Source organism: Mobula birostris, chromosome 21 (assembly GCF_030028105.1).
Source record: "Mobula birostris isolate sMobBir1 chromosome 21, sMobBir1.hap1, whole genome shotgun sequence".
In the NCBI taxonomy this organism is placed as follows: Eukaryota; Metazoa; Chordata; class Chondrichthyes; order Myliobatiformes; family Myliobatidae; genus Mobula; species Mobula birostris.
Window position 1 is genome coordinate 56614819 of NC_092390.1, and position 20746 is coordinate 56635564.

Below are 20746 nucleotides of genomic sequence, written 5' to 3' on the forward strand. Positions count from 1 at the left end.
CCCCCAACTGTTTTGTTCTGACATCTACCTGCTTCCTTGTCAGTCTGAAGAAACGTCTTGGCCCAAAACTCTTTTCCATAGATGCTACCCAACCCCACCATTTTGTGTGTGTTGCTTTGGATTTCCAGCACCTGCAGACTTTTTCATGTTTGCTATTGTGTTTTAGTTTAAATATTTTTAAATATTGGCAAATTGGTTTATTATTGTCACGTGATACAGTAAAAAACTTTTTTTTGCATGCCATCCATATAGATCATTACATTACAACAGTGAGTCGAGGTAGTACAAGGGAAATAGCAGAACGCAGAAGAAATTGTGCAGGGAGCAGTCTCATCTAGCTTTGCCTCTGGATCTCAGACATTTAAAAATCTCTCATATTTCTTATGGCTATGCTGCTGAGAGGCTGGGATACTTTGGGCCAGTAACATTAGTTCTTTGTGTCCTAAGTAAAGACTGGTTGGGGGAATCCAGGTCAACAAGGTCTAGTCCATTATCTGTCAGCTCTACAGAAAACATTCCTTTATCAATTAGTCACTGTAACATTAAGTCAATGGTAAATAAGTTCTCAACAATTTATCAAACGTCAGCAAATTAATTGATAGTTGAGTTTTTAGCCAATGAACTGAAAATCAGAATTAATAAAACAGAATTGTCAAGCTGCCTATCTTCACAAAGCTACAACCTGTAAAGTTTGACTAACAGGTATGCACCTGATTTGTGAACAATGGCAAATAAATCAGCTGAAATTATATTATTTCTTAACTAAACAAAATTTCAGTTTCCACCTATAGGAATTTTTTTTAATTTTCAGTAAATGCACAGCAATTTAGTTTGTGCAAGAAAATGTACTCATGGATAATGCATTGATTAATATTGTCATTCTTCCACAGAATGGGGAACCCATCTCTTTCAGCTAAAGGTTCATTATGGTGAAGACTCTTTATAGTTATATTTTCTAACCAAGAAGATGGAAACTAGTGAAGTTGCTCAGTATATTCTTTCTGAAGCATTGTCTTTTAAAAGTATGGCAATTCATATTTACCACTGAAAAATATAGCTTGAAAGCATTTTGTTTTGTTTAGTCATTTTTAGATACAATCAATGCCAGTTCAGCAAGAAGATCCAGTAGGTCAAGTCCCCTACAGGTGGTTTAAAAGTCTGGTATTGTACTTTTACTTAGTATTCATCAAGAGCATCAGTTCGAGGGATGGATAATCCTCGCTCCTTTAATGCTTCACTTTTTGCCTTTTCTGCCTCTTGCTTTTCATGCTGCTGAACTCTTTGAGCTTCCAGAATCTCCTCGATTGACACTCGCTGCAAAGGGGTATCGGTCTCCCTCTCTAGATCCTGTGAGGATAATGTCAGTCATTTAACCATCACAAAGAAACTGGCAAGTTTAAACATTGTGAGACAATTACTTTACTAAATGAATTAGAAGCAAACTACAGTCTATTGAATTAAACTGCAAGACTGAATCTGCATGCAAAGTCTTCCCCATACAAGCAATAATTGAATCCATTTTAAAAAATCCATGAATTGAATATTTCATGAAACTTACTATTTCCCCCAGAAGCACCACATTTTCCCCTCGGACAACGAAAATCCCTCTTGGAATATCACCGTACTTCCTTCCTACATGGATTCGCTCCACCGTCCGATGAAGAACCAAATTAGCTGCAATATGGAGAGGATGTGTGTTAAGGAATTAGCACAACTGAATACCAAATGTCTCTAGTCATAAAAGACATAATGCGTTAATTAATCCAAATAGTAAAGTACAATTCTCAATAAAATTGATTTTTTAGGTTGCCATTGCTCCGCAGTTTTGAAGCTGGATCATTCTTGCCTTAGACAAACATGACTCTTAAATTATGTTTTATTTAAATATACAGTACAAAATGCAAAATAAAAATCTCAACTGGAGTAGACAAACCAAACGATCAGAGTACCAATCTAGATTAATTGGGGCAAGTGGGATTCTGAACTTTTAGGGTGCATATCAAAACTAAAGGAGTTAAAGAAATTTATATTTACATCCCTTCAAGAGGAACACAACCATTGAGGCTTTCCTGCCTCAATGACCTGGAGAGCCATGTTGGCTGGAGAGAGGGCTTTATACTTCAGCTCTTGATAGGGTCACCCATGCCAAACAGGTTAAAGGGTAGAGGCCAGACTAAGAGTGGTCCACTATCCTCCAGGTTCGGGGGTTCAGCTCAGGGCTAACAACCCTGGCTGGTAAAACAAAACTGTTACAGAAACAGCAATGAAGAATTCTACATCTGAGTGCAATGGTATTCCTGAGTCTCCACCCGAGACTTGCGTGACTGACAGTGGTGAAAACTGGGTGGAAGCTACTGACATGATGAAGGAAGCCGTGAACGCTGCCAGAGATGAAGTACCTTCACTGCTCTCTCAAATGCCAGCGGCGTAATGGGCAAAAGAAGAATATTTATATCACATTTTATTACCAAACCTGATTAGTTGAACAGTACAAATGAAATGACGTTGTCTCAAAATGTTCACTGTTTTTCTCTCTAGGTTTTCACTCTCTCTATGGATACTGCCTGACCTACACAGCATCTTCAGCATTTTCTGCTTAACACAGTTAAATAATAGTCATTTGTTACTGTACCAATACTTACCAAACTGATCCACACTCCTCAAATATCCTATTAATGTTCTTCCATCTCGAAGTACAACTAAATGCTTTTCTGCAAAAGAAAAAATGAACATTTTAAGTGATACAAAGTATTCTGAAACATCATTCCTGATAACTGGAACTAATGTTAATTTCTAACTATAGTCACTACTAATTTCCAGTTCTATCCTGAAAGAGAGGAAGGATGCAAAGGAAACAGAAGTAAATGGATAAGAACATCAGCTCAGATTTGATCTGATAAGAGGTTGGTTTTATTGCAAAAATCTGTGAATATATTCACATTAAATCAAATGCATAAATCCACAAAATTGTAATGTACAGAGGTTAGTAGGTAGTATACAAATAAATGTTAAGCTTTAACACAAATGAAGTAATAATTTATGAGATTCTGAAACTACTTTTGCACCTGTACCAACACTGCCTTATTCTAACCTCTTTAACATTACTTACCTCCTTCACACTGCTCACATTCTCCTCCTCCTCTAATTTTCAACTCATAAAACTTTTCTGTTTGTGCCCTATTCCACCCAAAGAATTGCTCAACCATTATCCTGTTCTTACTGGTTACGGTTGCCATAATGCATCCTACTTTAGGGCTTCAGTCTTGTTCTCTAACTACCCCAAATCCACTTTCAGACTCTCCAATCCTTTTATGAATTATGCCTGCCCTTCAATGTCAGCCATATCCTCAGCTGCCTTGGCCCACTCTCTCGAATTCTCCCTCTGCATTCCTTTGCTCCTTTATGTTAAGGCCTTTATAAAGCTACCACCCAAACCAAATTTATCCTCATCTTTGCATGATGGTATCATTTGATGGATATTCCCGTAAATAATGTTTTGGATTAAATAAATTAACATCATCATTAAAATAATGGACAAATGGATTTCAATTAACTAATGGGGCAAAAATCGTCTCCAGTGATCTGAATCCCAAAGAAGGGTCTTGGCCTGGAACATGGACTGCTTATTCATTTCCATCGATGTTGCCTGACCTGATGAGTTTCTACAACATTCTATGGGTGTTAATCTGCAGAATTAATTATTTTACTAAAACTTGTAATAAAACCATAAGAAATAGAAACAGAATTAGGCCATTTGGCCCGTTGAATCTGCTCTACAATTACATCATGGCTGATCCAATTTTCTTCTCAGCCCCAATCTCCTGCCTTCTCCCCGTATCCCTTCATGCCTGATCAAAGAAGAACCTATCAACCTCTGCCTTAAATATATGAAACCCCTTTTTATCGGGCATCTCTAAAAACACGGCTGGTTAGCCCCTCACTAAGAAGCCAATGGACTCAGTGGTGAGAAAACCACCTTTCTCGAACTCCGTATTTCTAGGGTCAATATGACTTGGATCCTACCAGACCAGGTGAGCCAGGGTGTTTTAACCACCTGCATCCCAATCTGAGAAAATACTGTGTAAATGCAATTACCTGTCAGCAAGAAATAACACATCATACACTGCATATAATTATAAGAAAGGTGTACTTATGAATGCCACATAATCAAACAGTTATTAAAGAAGAATGAAAAAGGGAAAAAAAATAAAAGGGCCCATTATATTTAAAGCAGTCCAATCTGCACAAAGGTGGTGCTCAGATCTTTCAAGAGCTGGAGGTGTCCATGTACTCAGAGCGCCAACTCCTATTCACCAATCATTGATAGAACTTTTCCATTTGGACCCCATCAAACCACACATTCTGGTTGGATCGAATTCTACTGCCAGTTCTCTTGATCATCTTCTCTCTCTCCACCTACCACCGAAAAGGGCCTTGACTCCTATAGTGTCCATCACAAAACCTCTCTGCCCAGATCTCTCTAGAACCTTCTCCCAATTCCACCTTCCTGATTGGCTGACCTGACTTTCCTAAGCTGATCACAACCTCTTATCTTTAATAGTAACTCAAACACTACTACCAGCAGAACACACTGCTCTTACACAAACCAATCAAATGAAATATCTCACAGCATTAGCAGTAAACACTTTGTAAAATCTTAACCAGGGCATTACATACATGTAAAGGCCTGGTCTCCACAGCCACCTGAATTCCACAGATACACCTATCTCTGGCAAAAGAAATTCCTCCTCATCTTCTAAAAGGACGCCCCTCTATTATGAGGCTGTGCCCTCTGGTCTTAGACTCTCCATTCATAGGAAACATCCTCTCCACATCTACTCTATCAAGACCTTTCACCATTCAACAGATTTCAATGTGGTCACCCCCTCATTCTTCTGAATTCTAGTGAACACAGGCCCAGAGCCATCAAACGCTCTTTATATGAAAAGCTATTCACTCCTGGAATAATTTTCTTAAACCTCCTTTGAACCCTCTCCACTTTCAGCACATCCTTTCTAAAATAAGGAGCCCAAAAATGCTCACAATACTCCAAGTGAGGCCTCACCAGTGCTTTATAAAGTCTCAAAATTACATCCTTGCTTTTATATTCTAGTCCTCTTGAAATGAATGAAACATCACATTTGCCTTCTTCAGTATAGACTTAACCTGCAAATTAACCTATAGGGAATCTTGCACAAGGACTCCCAAGTCCCTCTGCATCTCAGTTTCTTGTATTTTCTCTCCATTTAGAAAATGTTCAACCCTTTCATTTCTTCTACCAAACTGCATGATCGTACACTTCCCAACACTGCATTCCATCTACCTCTTCTCCTAATCTGCCTGTCCTTCTGGAGCCTCTCTACTTCCTCAAAAATACCTGCCCCTCCACTTATCTTTATATCATCTGTAAACTTTGCAACAAAGCCATCAATTCCATCATCCAAATCATTTACATATAACATAAAAAGAATTGGTCCCAATACAGACCCCTGTGGAAAACCACTAGTCACCTGCAGCCAACTAGTAAAGGCTCCCTTTATTTCCACTCTTTGACCCTGCCAATCAGCCATTGCTTTATCCAAGCTAGACTCTTTCCTGCAATACCATGGGCTCATAGCTTGTTAAGCAGCCTCATGCCTGGCACCTTGTCAAAGGCTTTCTAAAAATCCAAGTACACAACATCAACTAATTCTCCTTTGTCTATCCTGCTTGTTAATTCTTCAAATAATTCCAACAGATGTCAGGCAAGATTTTCCCTTGAGGAAACCATGTTGACTACAGCCTATTTTATCATGTGTCTCCAAGTTTCCTGAGACTTCATCCTTAATAATCAACACCAACATCTTCCCAACCACTGAGGTCAGACTAGCTGGCCTATAGTTTCCTTTCTTTTGCCTTTCTCCCTTCTTGTAGAGTAGAGTGACTTTTGCAATTTTCTCGTCTTACGGAACCATTCCAGAATCTAGTGATTCTTGAAAGATCATTACTAATGCCTCCACAATTTCTTCAGCCATCTCTTTCAAAACCTTGGGATGTACTAGTTGGTCCAGGTGACTTATCTAACTTCAGACCTTTCAGTTTCCCAAGAACCTTCTCTCTAGCTATGTTAACTTCACACACTTCATGACCCCTGACACCTGGAACTTCCAACACACTGCTAGGGCCTGACACAGTAAACAGTGATGCAAAATACTTATTCAGTTCATCTGCCATTTCCTTGTCCCCCCATTACTACCTCTCCAGCATCATTTTCCAGTGGTCCAATATCCATTCTCACCTCTGTTTTACACTTTACGTATCTGAAGAAACTTATAGTATCCTCTTTAATATTATTGGCTAGCTTACTTCTGTATTTCATCTTTACCTTCTTAATGACTCTTTTAGTTACCTTCTGTTGGTTTTTAAAAGCACCCATTCCTCTAACTTTCCACTAATTTTTGCTCTATTAAATGCCCTCTCTTTAACTTTCATATTGGCTTGGACTTCTCCTGTTAGCCACAGTTGTGTCATCTTTCCTTTAGAACACTCCTTCCTCTTTGTGATGTATATATCTTGTGTCTTCTGAATTCCAGCCATTGCTACTCTGCCGTCATCCCTGCCAGTGTTCTTTTCCAATCAATTCTGGCCAAATTCAACAATTCCATATATTTGTCAGGCATAGATGCTGTTAATATGAATGACAAAAAAAAACCTGCTTCCAACAAATAGTTTCTTTAGAATTGCATTATCTTGTTAGTGATCTAAAATAATAAAAAGCAAAACCCTTCCAATTTTTAACAAACTCCTTCATGAAACTTATAATGCTTATGAAGCTATTTTCCTCGAAAGTATGTGAAATAAAGGCTTCTGTCAATGTTGATTTAATGGTCCAATTCCTTTTATCCTCTAGCACAGCACACATTGAATACATCACAGAGACAATCCTTGGAGATTCTAAACAGTTTTGTAAGGCAGAAACATTTTGTTAGACAGCATTATTTCTGCTGATAAATTTATTTAAGGTGTTCTTTGCTTGGAACATAAAATCAACATTATTTGTAAGTCTGTAATTTATGAATACTACATATACAATTGTGAAATGCAGCAGTGTCTCAAGGGCAAAGCAGCAGTATCCACTTCATGAGTCCCATTGTAACCAAACTTGCAACCGTTCTCCACAGTGTTACCTGGATGAGCGTTTGTCACTTATACAATATCTATTATGAAAATGGCTCACTGCTACATGGCTTTTCTGTAAACAGATTAAATTTTTTTTTATTGAATACTAATAGCCCTTCAACTTAAAGGCAGCAAAAGAATTCTTTCGTTTAGAAATAATGGGGATAAAATAGAGATATATTGCATGCTAACATTTTCTTCATATTTAATGCAAAATGAAATGTTTTTAAATTTTATATATATATATATATATATATATAGAGAGAGAGAGAGAGAGAGAGAGAGAGAGACTTTTTACTATAACTTACAGCTTTTATTCTTAACGTATTGCATTGTAATGTTGCTGCATAATGACAAATTTCTCGACATATACCAGTGATATTAAACCTGATTCTGATTTGTGGAAAAGTCTTGTAGATCAGCAGTGCCTCTGCTAAATACTCCGTTAACACCCTGCATGCTTTCAAATTAGCAATTTATGGGGAATACCTCTGACTTCGGCAGAGTATTTATTCATGATTACACCTCTAATGTATCTTGGAATGTTGTCTCTCATTAAATACAGCTAATATATAAATATTTTGTGTGGTGCAAGGTGAAGGTTGAGAAGCAGAAAGAGTGTCCAATCACAGTGTCCACAGCTGTTGAACTGTCATCAACAAGTCTGATTAAAGTGAGTCATCGAAATGCGGCTCATCATTCTTTTTAGATCAAACTGTACGTCAAGTTTTTATAGTGGGGTTTGTATGAATAGTTTTATTTAGTGTTTCAAATTTTAGCCCTCAGTGTAAATAAAAAAGGGACTAACCATGTGAGTGCATTAACCACAAAAGGGTTTGTGTATCATCCCAAATCAAGAGTTTAACTTAAGCTATTTATCTCAATCCAAAACATATTCATATGTTTAAAATACAAAAATGTTGTTAAGTTTATTTTGGATAGGCTATAATTATGGCAGGGACCGACTTCTGTCATCACCACATGCCGTGTCGTATGACGTGGACAATCACGGTCAATGACCATGATTGTTCTTGGCATATTTTTCTACATAAGTGGTTTGCCATTGCCTTCTTCTGGGCAGTATCTTTACAAAATGGTGACCCCAGCCATCATCAATACTCTTCAAATTGTCTACCTAACGTCATAACCAGGGCTTGTGATATGCACCACCTGCTCCCATAGCTTCACGTGACCCTGATCTGGGGGGCTAAGCAGGGGCTCCACCTTGCCCAAAGGTGACCTGTAGGCTAGCGGAGGGTAGGAGCATCTTGTACCTCGTTTGGTAGAGACATATCTGCACCCTACCACCCATTTGACCTCTGTAGGTTTTTCGACTGAAAATTCTGAAAGAGATATAAGAAACCACTTAGGTTGCACAGCATTACATTTATGCCAAGTGGAGAATAATGTAAATGAAAATTATGATAAATATGTAACTTACTGCAGGACCAAGCCATTTGGCCTCTTGAGTCTGTTCTGCCATTTACTAAGATTATAGGTGATCAGATTCTACACTGCACACTCTTGTCTAGTTGTGGTAAACTTTCAATCCCTTACTGACTAAGAAGCTATTAAACACTGGTCTTTAAAATGCTGGAAGACTCTAACTCCACCACCTTTTCTGAGGTACAGAGTACCAAAGACACACAACCTTTAGAGAAGGGGTTCCCAACCTTTTTTATGCCATGGACCAATACCATTAAGTAAGGGATGGTGGACTCCAGATTGATAACCTCTGCCTTAGAGAAGGAATTTCATCTCATCTCTGTGTTAAGTGGGTAAACTTTAAAGACCACTTTAAGAGGAAACATAATGTTCACATGTACTCCTCGTTAGGGTGTTTTTGCAGTTACCACATAGTGCAATTAACTTCATTAACTAACTTCAGCCACCAATCTTCAGATCTGAATATGGACTGCAGATTACATTTAAAATGCAGCTCTGGACAATGGGTTCCGAAGAGCGCTGAACCACAGTTAACTGGAAGACCAGACAACGCTGATTCAAACTCATTTGGGTGTCTAAGGTATGGGTGTGAAGAGGGAGATGTGAAAATTGTGTGGATTTCAAAGGAAGCAAAAAGAACCAATACTCCATAATTTTAATTCCTTCCTTAGACTGCCTATTACATGCCTTTTTTTACATTTTGGAAATCTTATAATAATGTAACATTATCAAGTATCAGAATCACAATGAATATTACTATTTTCTATTCAAGAGAAGCTCCAAAGACTTATAGATTCAAGGATTTGTGTAACAAAAAGGAGCTTTAAGGCAAGAATAATTCACAAAATTGTTCAACCCTTTTCAAGATATTAGTCCCTTTCCTTTGTTAAAATGTATATTGAGTAACCAGTCTTTCTAACAATGTCCCAGGGACCAATATTCTCCCCATTTTTCGAAGCATGACCAAAATCTAATAGCTAATTCATTAAAGATATGATTTTTGTTTACAGAACAGTTTGCTGTAAAGTCAACTGGTGCATATTATGGAAAACAGTTGATATAATACCAGTTGATATAATAAGTTCTGACGAAGGGTCTCGGCCTGAAACGTCGACTGTACCTCTTCCTACAGATGCTGCCTGGCCTGCTGCGTTCACCAGCAACTTTGATGTGTGTTGCTTGAATTTCCAGCATCTGCAGAATTCCTGTTGTTTGATATAATACCAGTTCCACTTTGGTAGTGCTAAAGCACCTATGCTGTTTATCCTTTTGTTTAAACACAGCAGATCTGGGACTCCTTGATGTGACGAGCAGGCATAAAGGATATGAAGTGTTCCAACCCCGGCATGAATATACTGAGCAAAATGTTGATCATGTTTTGCATTTCAACAATGCTTCCAAGGACTTGTAAATATGTACTCAAAGTAGCTTGGTGTATAATTTACTTTGATCTTTTATGCAACCAAGTTCTTCCTATACTTTAACCTTCACTGATTTTCCATAACATGCAGCTATCTTTTGACCAGGCTGTCGTACATAACCAGCACCTAAAATAGATCAGCATATACAGTGGCATGCAAAAGTTTGGGCACCCCAGTCAACATTTCTGTTACTGTGAATAGCTAAGCGAGTAACAGATGACCCGATTTCCAAAAGGCATAAAGTTAAAGATGACACATTCCTTTAATATTTTAAGCAAGATTACTTTTTTATTTCCATCTTTTATAGTTTCAAAATAACAAAAAAGGAAAAGGGCCCGAAGCAAAAGTTTGGGCACCCTGCATGGTCAGTACTTAGTTACACCCCCTTTGGCAAGTAAGTGCTTTCTGTAGCCAGCTAAGAGTTTTTCAATTCTTGTTTGGGGGATTTTCACCCATTCTTCCTTGCAAAAGACTTCTAGTTCTGTGAGATTCTTGGGCCGTCTTGCATGCACCGCTCTTTTAAGGTCAATCCACAGATTCTCAATGATGTTTAGGTCGGGGGATCATGAGAGCCATGGCAAAACCTTCAGCTTGCACCTCTTGAGGTAGTCCATTGTGGATTTTGAGGTGTGTTTAGGATCATTATCCTGTTGTAGAAGCCATTCTCTTTTCATCTTCAGCTTTTTTTTTACAGACGGTGTGATGTTTGCTTCCAGAATTTGCTGGTATTTAATTGAATTCATTCTTCCCTCTACCAGTGAAATGTTCCCCGTGCCACTGGCTGCAACACAAGCCACCCACGTGCTTAACAGTTGGAAAGGTGTTCTTTTCATAAAATTCTACACCCTTCTTTCTCCAAACATACCTTTGCTCATTGCTGCCAAAAAGTTCTATTTTAACTTCATCAGTGCACAGGACTTGTTTCCAAGATGCACCAGGCTTGTTTAGATGTTCCTTTGCAAACTTCTGACACTGAATTTTGTGGTGAGGACGCAGGAAAGGTTTTCTTCTGATGACTCTTTCATGAAGGTCATATTTGTGCAGGTGTCACTGCACAGTAGAACAGTGCACCACCACTCCAGAGTCTGTTAAATCTTCCTGAAGGTCTTTTGCAGTCAAACAGGGGTTTTGATTTGCCTTTCTAGCAATCCTATGAACAGTTCTCTCAGAAATATTTCTTGGTCTTCCAGACCTCAACTTGACCTCCACTGTTTCTGTTAACTGCCATTTCTTAATTACATTACAAACTGAGGAAACGGCTACCTAAAAATGCTTTGCTATCTTCTTATAGCCTTCTCCTGCTTTGTGGGCATCATTTATTTTAATTTTTAGAGTGCTAGGCAGCTGCTTAGAGGAGCCCATGACTGCTGATTGTTGGGACAAGGTTTGAGGAGTCAGGGTATTTATAAAGCTTTGAAATTTGCATCACCTGGCCTTTCCTAACGATGATTGTGAACAAGCCATAGTCCTAACAAGCTAACTAAGGTCTGAGACCTTGGTAAAAGTTATCTGAGACTTCAAATCTCTTGGGGTGCCCAAACTTTTGCATGGTGTTTCTTTCTTCCTTTTCCACTCTAAAATTGTATAAAAGAAAAATAATACACTAATCTTGCTTAAGAAAAGAATGTTTCATCTTTAATTTTATGACTTTTGGAGATCAGTTCATCTTCTACTCACTTAACTATACACAGTAACAGAAATTTTGACCGGGGTGTCCAAACTTTTGCATGCCACTGTAAACACCAAGGAGGCCAGTGCTAGACTGATTTTTGGGTTGAGGACATGTACATTTAGCAATATAATGCTCAATTATAAATTGCACATTGCACATTTAGATGGAGATGTAATGTGAAGATTTTTACTCGTGCATATGAAGCATGCAAGTAATACAGTCAATTCAATTGATTGCGGCTACCATTCTTCACATCTGAAAATATATTGTGCAGCGTTGGACAATGGGTTCCTAAAAGCTGTGAATCCCAGACCAAGCAATGGTGATTAAAATTCATTTGGATGTCTGTGGTGTGGATGCGAATCAGGAAGTGTGAACGTTGTATATGGTTTCAAAAAAAGCATTATCCATACACTGTAAATATGGAGTTGTCCTTTGATGTTTGGCACATAAAATATCCAACCCCATGTTGGGCCAGAAACAGCTTTCGACTGAAAGCGTCTCCATAAGATGCCTGCTGTACCTTGTTTTGTCATATAAAGAAGCTGCTTTGTATCTACCAATAATTTTCTCCAGTGACTTCATTCATGCAACAAAAGCCAGGACAGATTTCTACCCAGACCTTGAGAAACTTCAGCCCACGATCCTCCTGGACAATTCAATGTTAAAATAGCAAAAGACCAAATCCTCTGAAAAATCCTGAAAGGCAAGGATGGAGTATGGAAAGTTAGGGCAGCATGGTAATCGCTTTACAGGGCCAGTGATCACCAACTGGAGTTCAATTCTCTCCATTGTCTGTAAGGAGATTGTATGTTCTCTCTGTGACTGTGTGGGATTCCTCTGGGTGTTCTGGTTTATTCCACTTTCCAAAGACATATGGTTAGGGCTAGTGAGTTGTGAGTGATGCTGTGTTGGCACCAGAAGCATGGTGATACTTGCGGGCAGCCCCCAGCATAACCCTTACAGATTTGATTTGATACAGCACAGCACATTTTACTGTATGTTTCAATGTACATACATGTGATAAGTAAAGCTAATCTTTAATCTTTTCAGTGAGTCCTCCATCTGAGTAAGGATTTGTGATAACCAGTACACTGCTTCATTAGAGGGTCAAGCACAGGACTTCTTGGTAATTTCTCCCAATCTAGGCAATGGTACCTGTCAAATTATCTCTTCATCTGAGCAAGAGATTATAGGAGAGTCTGCTATATCCATACCATAATGGCTACTGATGACCGTGGGTCTGATCCATTCTGTTATCTCCATCAGTCTGGCTCCAAAGCAAAAAATGGCAACAGAAACAGTGATGCACGTTTCAGACAACCTGAGGACTCTTAACCAACAGGAGGAATAGAGTATCCACAGCTTCTAGCCTCCTTTGAGGATCACCATAATTAGCACCTGTGAAGATACTCTTCATATAACTGCTAGCAAAAACCAGAACTTGATTGATGAGGGCGTACGGGAGATCCAGGAATTAATTGAAAGCATATGTTTAGTTCCTTTGTAACATAATTCCACCACACCTCAAGGAAAATGAAACAGCTCAGCCTTAACAGAAAACTACAGTCTATAGAGCAGATGGTTGGTGGAAGGAGAACAGCAAGTCCAGTAACTCACCAATAATCATGACATATGGATTCATAAGCACCGTCAAGACTACTTTAGGCCAGACATCCAAGAGTCCACCCTGCTATGAGCCAAGAAGACAGTATTTTTGCTAAAGTTTTAAAAAAATTAACCCTTAAAGGAGACAGCATTCTTGTCTAAAACACAGCAGAGTAATTCACAAACTCATTTCCCACATTAGGGGAACTCAGAAACACCATAATTATTATTTCTTTCAAGAACAGAAACAAATCAATTGCATTAACCGCAGAGGATCAATGTCTCTGCCAGCATTCACCTCAGCCAACTCCTGCCAATGATCAAGAGCTGTTCCCTGAATCACAGTGTGACTTAACTGTCTCAAATCAAAATGGATAAGACTTAATGGCATATCAACCCTATTCAGTGGATTCATGACCTTTAACAGTTTTTGCAAATTTCATCCTTCAATTGACATCATATATCCGAAGCAGATTTGGAAAAATTACAGTCTATGCTTTCAAGAACCAATTCTGAAATAAAACCAGGAAAGGTCGGTGGGGGTGCATGTGTGCATTCACATCAATGACCTTTCATTGCTGTCAATGATCTGAAATATTAACATTATTTCTGACTCCAGTAATGCTGTTCCATGCATTTAGTTCAGTATTTCCTGTTTTAATGTTTAAATTAACACTTCAGGTCAATGTTCTAATAAAAAGTTACTGACCTGAAATAATAGCCGTTATTTCCCCCTACATCAAAATCACCTCAACTGCTGAGCACTTTGTGTGTCGTTTTCCCCAAAATTTCAGATTTCTAGCATCTTTAGCACTTTACATTTGCAGAAGAAATTCTGATCAGATTTTTAATTATGTAGGGAAATTATCGTCAATTAAAATTAATAGCGAAGGAGGTTGCAATTTTTCTCTTGCCTGATCACCAGAACTGATCAAGTTTCTAACACAAGACACCCAGTGGACTTTGCCTGTGATCAGTATCTGATGCAGAGAACAAAATGGAGAAATGATTTAAGAATATTCTCAAGCTTCCTTCAATAAAAAAAATGCAACATCAGCAGAGACCGAGATCCCCTGAACCACCACAATTTGGATACGGAGCTGTCTGAATGGCATTGAGAACCTCAGTGGGACAGGACCGTAGAGGAGGCCAGCAGGAATGGCAGGACTGCACCCTAAACAAGCTGGGATCTGCCAATGAAGCATTTACCCTGCTTCCCTTTCCACAATTCTAACTTAGTCAGCTGCGTCATGGGCACTGGCCTCTGTAGTATCCAGGACACCCGCAAGCAGTGACGCCTCAAGAAGGCGGCATTCATCCCCTATCGCCCAGGTTATGCCTTGTTCTCATTGCTACCATTACGAAGGCGCTACAGGAGCCTGAAGGCACATATTCAAAAGATTCAGGAACAGTTATTCCCCCCTGCCATGCATTTTCTGAATGGACATTGAACCCACAAACTCTACCTCACTTTTTAAAATTTCTATTTTTGCACTACTTAAATTTATTTTATATATTTACTGTAATTCACGGTTTTTTCTCTATTATTTTGTACTGAATTGCACTGTTGCTGCAAAGACCACTTTCACGACACATACCAGTGATACATTCAGCCAGAAACTCATTCCACTGAGATGCAACACAGAGTGTCATAGGAAGTCATTCCTGCCTGTGGCCATCAAACTCTATAACTCCTCCCTTGGAGGGTCAGACACCCTGAACCAGTAGGCTGGTCCTGGATTTATTTCCTAGCATAATTTACATATTACTGTTTAACTATTTATGGTTTTATTACTATTTATTATTTATGGTGCAACTGGTACCAATTTCCCCCGGGATCAATAAAGTATGACTATGACTACGACTATATTAAACCTGATTCTGAGATGCCTCCTGACCTGTCCATCATTTCCAGGATCTTAAGTTTTTATTTAAGATTTCTAGCAGCTACTTTAAAAAAATCACTAACTACCCAAGCAACTTCTTTCATCGGGCATCCGTGGAAGTACAGTATCTGCGATCTCATCGGTTACCTCAGACCCAAACGAAGGCAGCTTTGGTCCCGAAGGGCTGCCCAACAAGAGAACATGAAGCAAAAGCAGATGATGCTCCAAGTTTCCTAGGCTGGGGATAAATACAAGCCTGGGTGTCAAGCAGTGGCACCACTACGAGGGCAAAGCTACCAGGATTCCGCCACGCAAGGGGAGGACGATTGAAGAAGGTGAAAGTGGCGCCTTACTGTCAATGTCGTCAATCAGGCTGGCTGTGCCGGGCATATAGTTCATCTTGCTCCGAAGCAACCATTGGACGTCACATGGTCCACAGGAAGAGGAGGCGACGTCGGAGCCGCGTCACTTCCGCCGCCGCTGATCCTGGGCCCCGGGGTACTCTCTCCTGCTGCCGTTAGCTCCTTCTCGGTGCAGCCGGCCGAGGTCGCATTCGCGGCGGAGTTATCCCCCGTCTGTTCCCGTGAATCCCCCACCCTAACCGAAGGGCGGTTTCGCTGAGCGAGGGTCGGCGAGGTGTAAGATGGCGGCTCGGGTGAGGAGAAGGGGAGAAACTTCCCTCGCCGCGGCTCAGGCTGGCGAACGGGGGTTGGGGAGCGGGGGAGGGAGGGAGAACACTGCTCCTCATCCCTCCCGTTCGGAATAAATTGACAGAGCCCCTTCATGGCCCGTCGGGGGTCTGCAGTTGTGTCAGAGTTGGACTTGACCCCAGAAGGACGCCGTCTCACAATTCATTGCACTCGGTGCTAGCTGCGGGCCTTGGGCACGTCTGCCTTTATCTTTTCAAATAGGCTTCAGCTTGTCACGAATTTGTGTGCAGGACACCCTTCTCACTCTGTCCCCACCCCACATATTTTCCACCTAAGTGGGGCTGTGGGGATCTCGAAAACCAGACTGCCAGGTGCCGTGCGACACCACCAAAACTCTCGGATCAGCTCTCTCGAAGATTAAATAACTGGCATGACTTCTGTAGTGGTTAGGTCCAACCTTTTATACTCATCCATTCTCCTTGTTCTTAAGATTTAAAATCAAAATGAGATTTATCTGGGCTGTTTTATAACCTTCATTGTGTCATAACTGTTTAAAGGTCAGGGTTCATCCAGTGCATGTGCGCTAAATTTGGAATTTAAACTATTGTAACGTATTGAATTTCCTCTGCTTGGAGCCAAATTAATTGTGCGAAAGTTGGAGATGATACAGCTAAGCCTGTTTTTTTTTCAGTTGGATTGATTGACTTGCTTTTCTGTTTGCATCACTTTTCAGATTTACAGGACATGTATAAGGGGAGTTACAACAGCTTTGCAAACACAATGTATTAAGAAAAACTTGATGCACCGTCGGATTTCAACCCCTCTAGCAAAGTATAAATGCAACTTTAGTACAAGTAAGTGCTGTGGAAAAGTTGTTTATTTTTTTCTAATGAATCTCGGAAATTAATTAGCTTGGATGGCTGCCTGGGAAGAAGCCCTTTAGCAAAGAGTCTACTGAATTAAAGTCTACTGAACTAGAGACATGAGGATATTTCTAAAGAGCTCCTTGTATCTAGGTGTGATGTAATCACAAACCCCCTCAAAAAAACTTGTTGCAATCTCAGAAGAATTACAATAGGTGGATCCATTGAAATTGGGTGAGACTAGAACTAGAGGTCATAGGTTAAGGGTGAAAGGTGAATTAGGTGAGGAAAATCTGAGTGGGATATTCACTCAGAGGGTGGCATGAGTGTGGAATGAACTGCCAGCAGATGTGGTGGATGCAGGTTTGACTGCAACATTTAAGAGAAGTTTAGATTATATGGACTGGAGGGCTATGGAGGCTAAACACAAAATACTCTGCAGATGCTGGAGTCAAAACAACATGCACAACACACTGGAGGAACTCAGCAGGTTGGGCAGCAGCTATAGAAACGAACAGTCAACATTTCGGGCCGAGACCCTTCGTTAGGACTGAAGAGGGAGGGGGCAGGGGCCCTATAAAGAAGGTGGGGGACGGTGGGAAGGAGAAGGCTGGTAGGCACCAGGTGAAAAACCAGTAAGGGTAAAGATAAAGGGGTGGGGGAGTTGAAGCAGGGAGGGGATAGGCAGGAAAGGTGAAGAAGGAATAGGGGAAAGCACAATGGTTAGTAGAAGGAGGCGGAACCATGAGGGAGGTGATGGGCAGCTGGAGGAGGGGGCAGAGTGAAACTGGGAGGGGGAGGGAATTATCAGAAGTTGGAGAATTCATCGTTCATGCCAAGGGGCTGGAGACTACCCAGACAGTATATGAGGTGTTGCACCTCCAACCTGACCACAATGGAGGCTGTCAAGTGTAGGTCAATGGGATTAGGTAGAATTACAGTTCAGTACAGATTAGATGGAGCAAAGGGCCAGTTTCTATGCTGTAGTACTCTGTGACTCTTAAGTTCAAGAACTTTCTAGTATGTATTGGGGGGGTAGTTTTGAGAGTTGCTTCTGACTCCTTTTTTAAAAAAAAAATGAGACCTTATGAACTTAGTTTTTGGAACGTTCCCTTGGAATATTTAATCTGTGTCTTTAGCCTTTTCTACAGATGACCTTTTTTCTTTTAATTAACGAACTTAATTGGCCAAAATCTGTTTTTACTTTAAATCCACACACATAGTTCATAGACCAGTTAATAAAATAGAACCGTGCTGTTGTATTGCAGATATCATTCAGTCCAGTTGGGACTTTTGTATTTGACAATGCCTGCAGGGAACTCCATTTAAAGTATTAAATGTCAACATTTTTAATTGACATCTGACCCTTTAATTGAGACTTATACCTTCTCTTTAGCTTATTCAAACTTTGTTCCTGCTGTTACCCAGCCCGCTCCCTTTTTCAAGGGCACTGCTGTAGTCAATGGTGAGTTCAAGGAAATCAGCCTGGATGACTACAAAGGGAAATACCTGGTTGTTTTCTTCTATCCTCTGGATTTGTAAGTAATTTTTCACGGGCTCTTTGCTGTAAAAGAAAATGTTTCTCAGCTAGAATTTCTTCATTGACAAATTTTATACAAATCATATTTATTGCCATGTGCAACTTTAAAATAGATATTTTGGATAAAATTCTAAACTATTCCAATATTCTATTAACATGCATGCAAGTAATATTTTGTTATCTGTATCTGACAGCAGCAAATCTAAGTGTTGATATTATGTTGCTCAGAGTTAAGGAAGCCTGAATATCTAAGCTTTGTTATCAACTTTGAAAATATTGACCAAGTGATGGGTGGAGAACCTTTTTTTCTGGAGCAGTTCTTTCTTACTTAAGCCCATCAACCCTACTGGGTCATAGGCTGCCGACAACAGATTGCCAGAGTCCTCTGTCTTGGGCCAGTCCTTCGAGTTATCCTAGGTGTAGTCCATCTGCTCCTTCCTATTGAATGATGAAAGCCTTGATAGAGTGGATGTGGAGAGGATGTTTCCTATGGTAGGAGTGTCTTAAGACCAGAGGTCACAGCCTCAGAATAGAGGGGTGTCCTTTTAGAACAGAGATGAGGAAGAATTTCTTAGTCAGAGAGATGAATCTGTGGAATCTGTGGCCACAGGCAACTGTGGAGGCCAAGTCTTTATTTATATTTAAGGCAGAGGTTGATAAGTTCTTGATTTGTCAGGGTATGAAAGGATACGGAGAGGAAGGCGGGAGATTGGGGCTGAGAGGGAATTGGATCAGCCATGATGAAGCATGGCTGACTCGATGAGCCAAATGGCCAAATTCTGCTCCTATATCTTATGGTCTTCCTCTCCCAGGGATGAGGTTTTGGAGCTTCTGTTGGCATTTTTGTAGCACTAGGTTTTTATGGGATGGGGTTGCTAGTCCCATGCCCAGTCCCCTCCTTTCACAGCCAGGCTTGGGACTGTCCATGGTGGAGTTTCTTTCTTATGTTTTATTTAATCTGCTAATTGACAAGTGGATCTTTATTTTTTTTCTCTCTCGTTTTAATTCCTTTCTTACCTTTGTTTTTTCTCATTCTGAACCCATTCTGGTACACAACATATGCTCATTTTTGTACATCTGTATACATATACTGAAAAGAACATTTATGATTTCCCTGTTTATACGTGAGGCAATGTGACGGAGGAGGGTTGATGCTTTTGCATGCTGGGGTGCTTTGGTGTTCTGAAATTTTTTCTGTCATTTGTTCTTTGGGGTTTATCTTCTGTTTTGTGGGTGTCTGTGGAGTAAGAATTTCAGGTTGTATAATGTGTACGTTCTCTGATATCAAATGGAACTATTGAACATTGAAGCTTTGATTATTATTGCCACTCCAAAGCTGTATACACTGTAGTAACTGATATAAAAGCTATATTCTCTGTATGAAGTGTTATACATAAACATACACTTAAAATTTTGTCAATTGCTGGCATGATGAGTACTTTGGAATTTGTTCTAGTCCAATTTGATATTGTTGGTATTTGGGAAAGAAGGTTGATTCCTGTATTGAAATTAACAACCACATCCAACAGGCTCTGGAATGTTGGCTCTGTTGCAATCGTTTTTGATTATGATGTTGTACAGTTGAACAGTTTGAACAGTTTTTAACCATAAATAAGGCTTAGCACTAAGGTCCTTTAGAATTGTTGAAGATTTATGACATAAGTGGATGATATTGGACCCATTGGAACAATGCTGGTCTCTGATCTATAGACTCAGATCTATCACATGTATATCAAAGCACCCAGTGTAACGTGTTTGCATTAGCAACCAACACACCCAAGAATGTGCTGGGGGCAGCCTGCAAATGTCACCGCTCATTCTGGCGCCAGCAAAGCACACTCAGAATGTTCAGCAGAACAACACGAGCAGCAGCAGCAGCAGCAAACCAACAACTGAGGTGAGAGCTGAATTCACTCACTCGCTCTCCGTGATGCTCATTCCACTTGCCAGGGCGTCGGAGCCTTTTGGTGTTCTGTTGTTGGGTCAATTTAAACGCCAGCCCAGATAGACTGAAAAGGAAAGGGTTTCAGTTGGGATGAGAGCCGTTCTCTGTGATGGTCATCTCCATGGCGCTGAGACTGTGAAGACTGCCCTGGCTGCTGTGCTCCGAGCCTGCTGATGTGATAAACTGATAAGCGAGTCTTTGTACCTTTTCCAAGCTGCTCCAGGGTTTGGATCTGAAGACTCCATTTGGGTTTGGAATGTTATCGTTGGCTTCAATTGTTTGCATGATTTGTATTTTTCTTTCTCTCGTGCATTGAGTGTTGGGTTTTTATTTTTATTCTTTTCCTCTTTAATTGGGTTCTTTCAGGTTTCTTGCTTTGCAGCTACATGTGAGCAAACATATCTCAAGGTTGTATAACATACACTCTTTGATAATAAATCTTGAATCTTGAACAACAGAACAAATCAAGACAGCAGCATAATAACAAGCCTTTTTCTGACCCTTTACAAACATAGGCAGGCCTCTAACCCCAGAACGGTCTGATTCTCTGGACTCTC

General features: G+C 40.1%; 2 protein-coding genes across 3 annotated transcripts in view; one reads left to right on the forward strand and one right to left on the reverse strand.

The window, feature by feature from the left end:
- LOC140185815 (U6 snRNA-associated Sm-like protein LSm1) lies at nt 1–15649 on the reverse strand. Of its 2 annotated transcripts, XM_072239532.1 has the most exons (5): nt 15545–15627; nt 13318–13390; nt 2643–2711; nt 1559–1674; nt 1–1347 (listed from the first exon to the last, which is right to left on the reverse strand). In XM_072239532.1, exons 2-5 carry the CDS (start codon nt 13340–13342, stop codon nt 1177–1179), a joined length of 381 nt encoding a protein of 126 aa, XP_072095633.1. In that variant the 5' UTR covers nt 13343–13390; nt 15545–15627; the 3' UTR covers nt 1–1176. The 2 variants fall into 2 exon arrangements, with proteins under 2 accessions (XP_072095633.1, XP_072095632.1); XM_072239531.1 differs by lacking the exon at nt 13318–13390 and having other exon boundaries at nt 3–1347; nt 15545–15649.
- The window catches only part of prdx3 (peroxiredoxin 3), a 14138-nt gene continuing 9030 nt past the window's right edge, over nt 15639–20746 (forward strand). The window contains exons 1-3 of the mRNA XM_072239530.1: nt 15639–15846; nt 16575–16695; nt 18101–18242. Coding sequence (XP_072095631.1) covers nt 15835–15846; nt 16575–16695; nt 18101–18242 — 275 coding nt within the window. The 5' untranslated portion in view covers nt 15639–15834. The remainder of the gene's footprint in view (nt 15847–16574; nt 16696–18100; nt 18243–20746) is intronic.

Excerpts from the sequence above, each read along its gene's own strand:
- LOC140185815 (XM_072239531.1), bottom strand. The coding sequence starts at position 15,590 with ATGAACTATATGCCCGGCACAGCCAGCCTGATTGACGACATTGACA. Across the intron at positions 1,675-2,642 it reads GAGGAGTGTGGATCAGTTTG|CTAATTTGGTTCTTCATCGG; the intron begins GTAAGTATTGGT and ends TCCATATTGCAG. Across the intron at positions 1,348-1,558 it reads TGGTGCTTCTGGGGGAAATA|GATCTAGAGAGGGAGACCGA; the intron begins GTAAGTTTCATG and ends TTATCCTCACAG.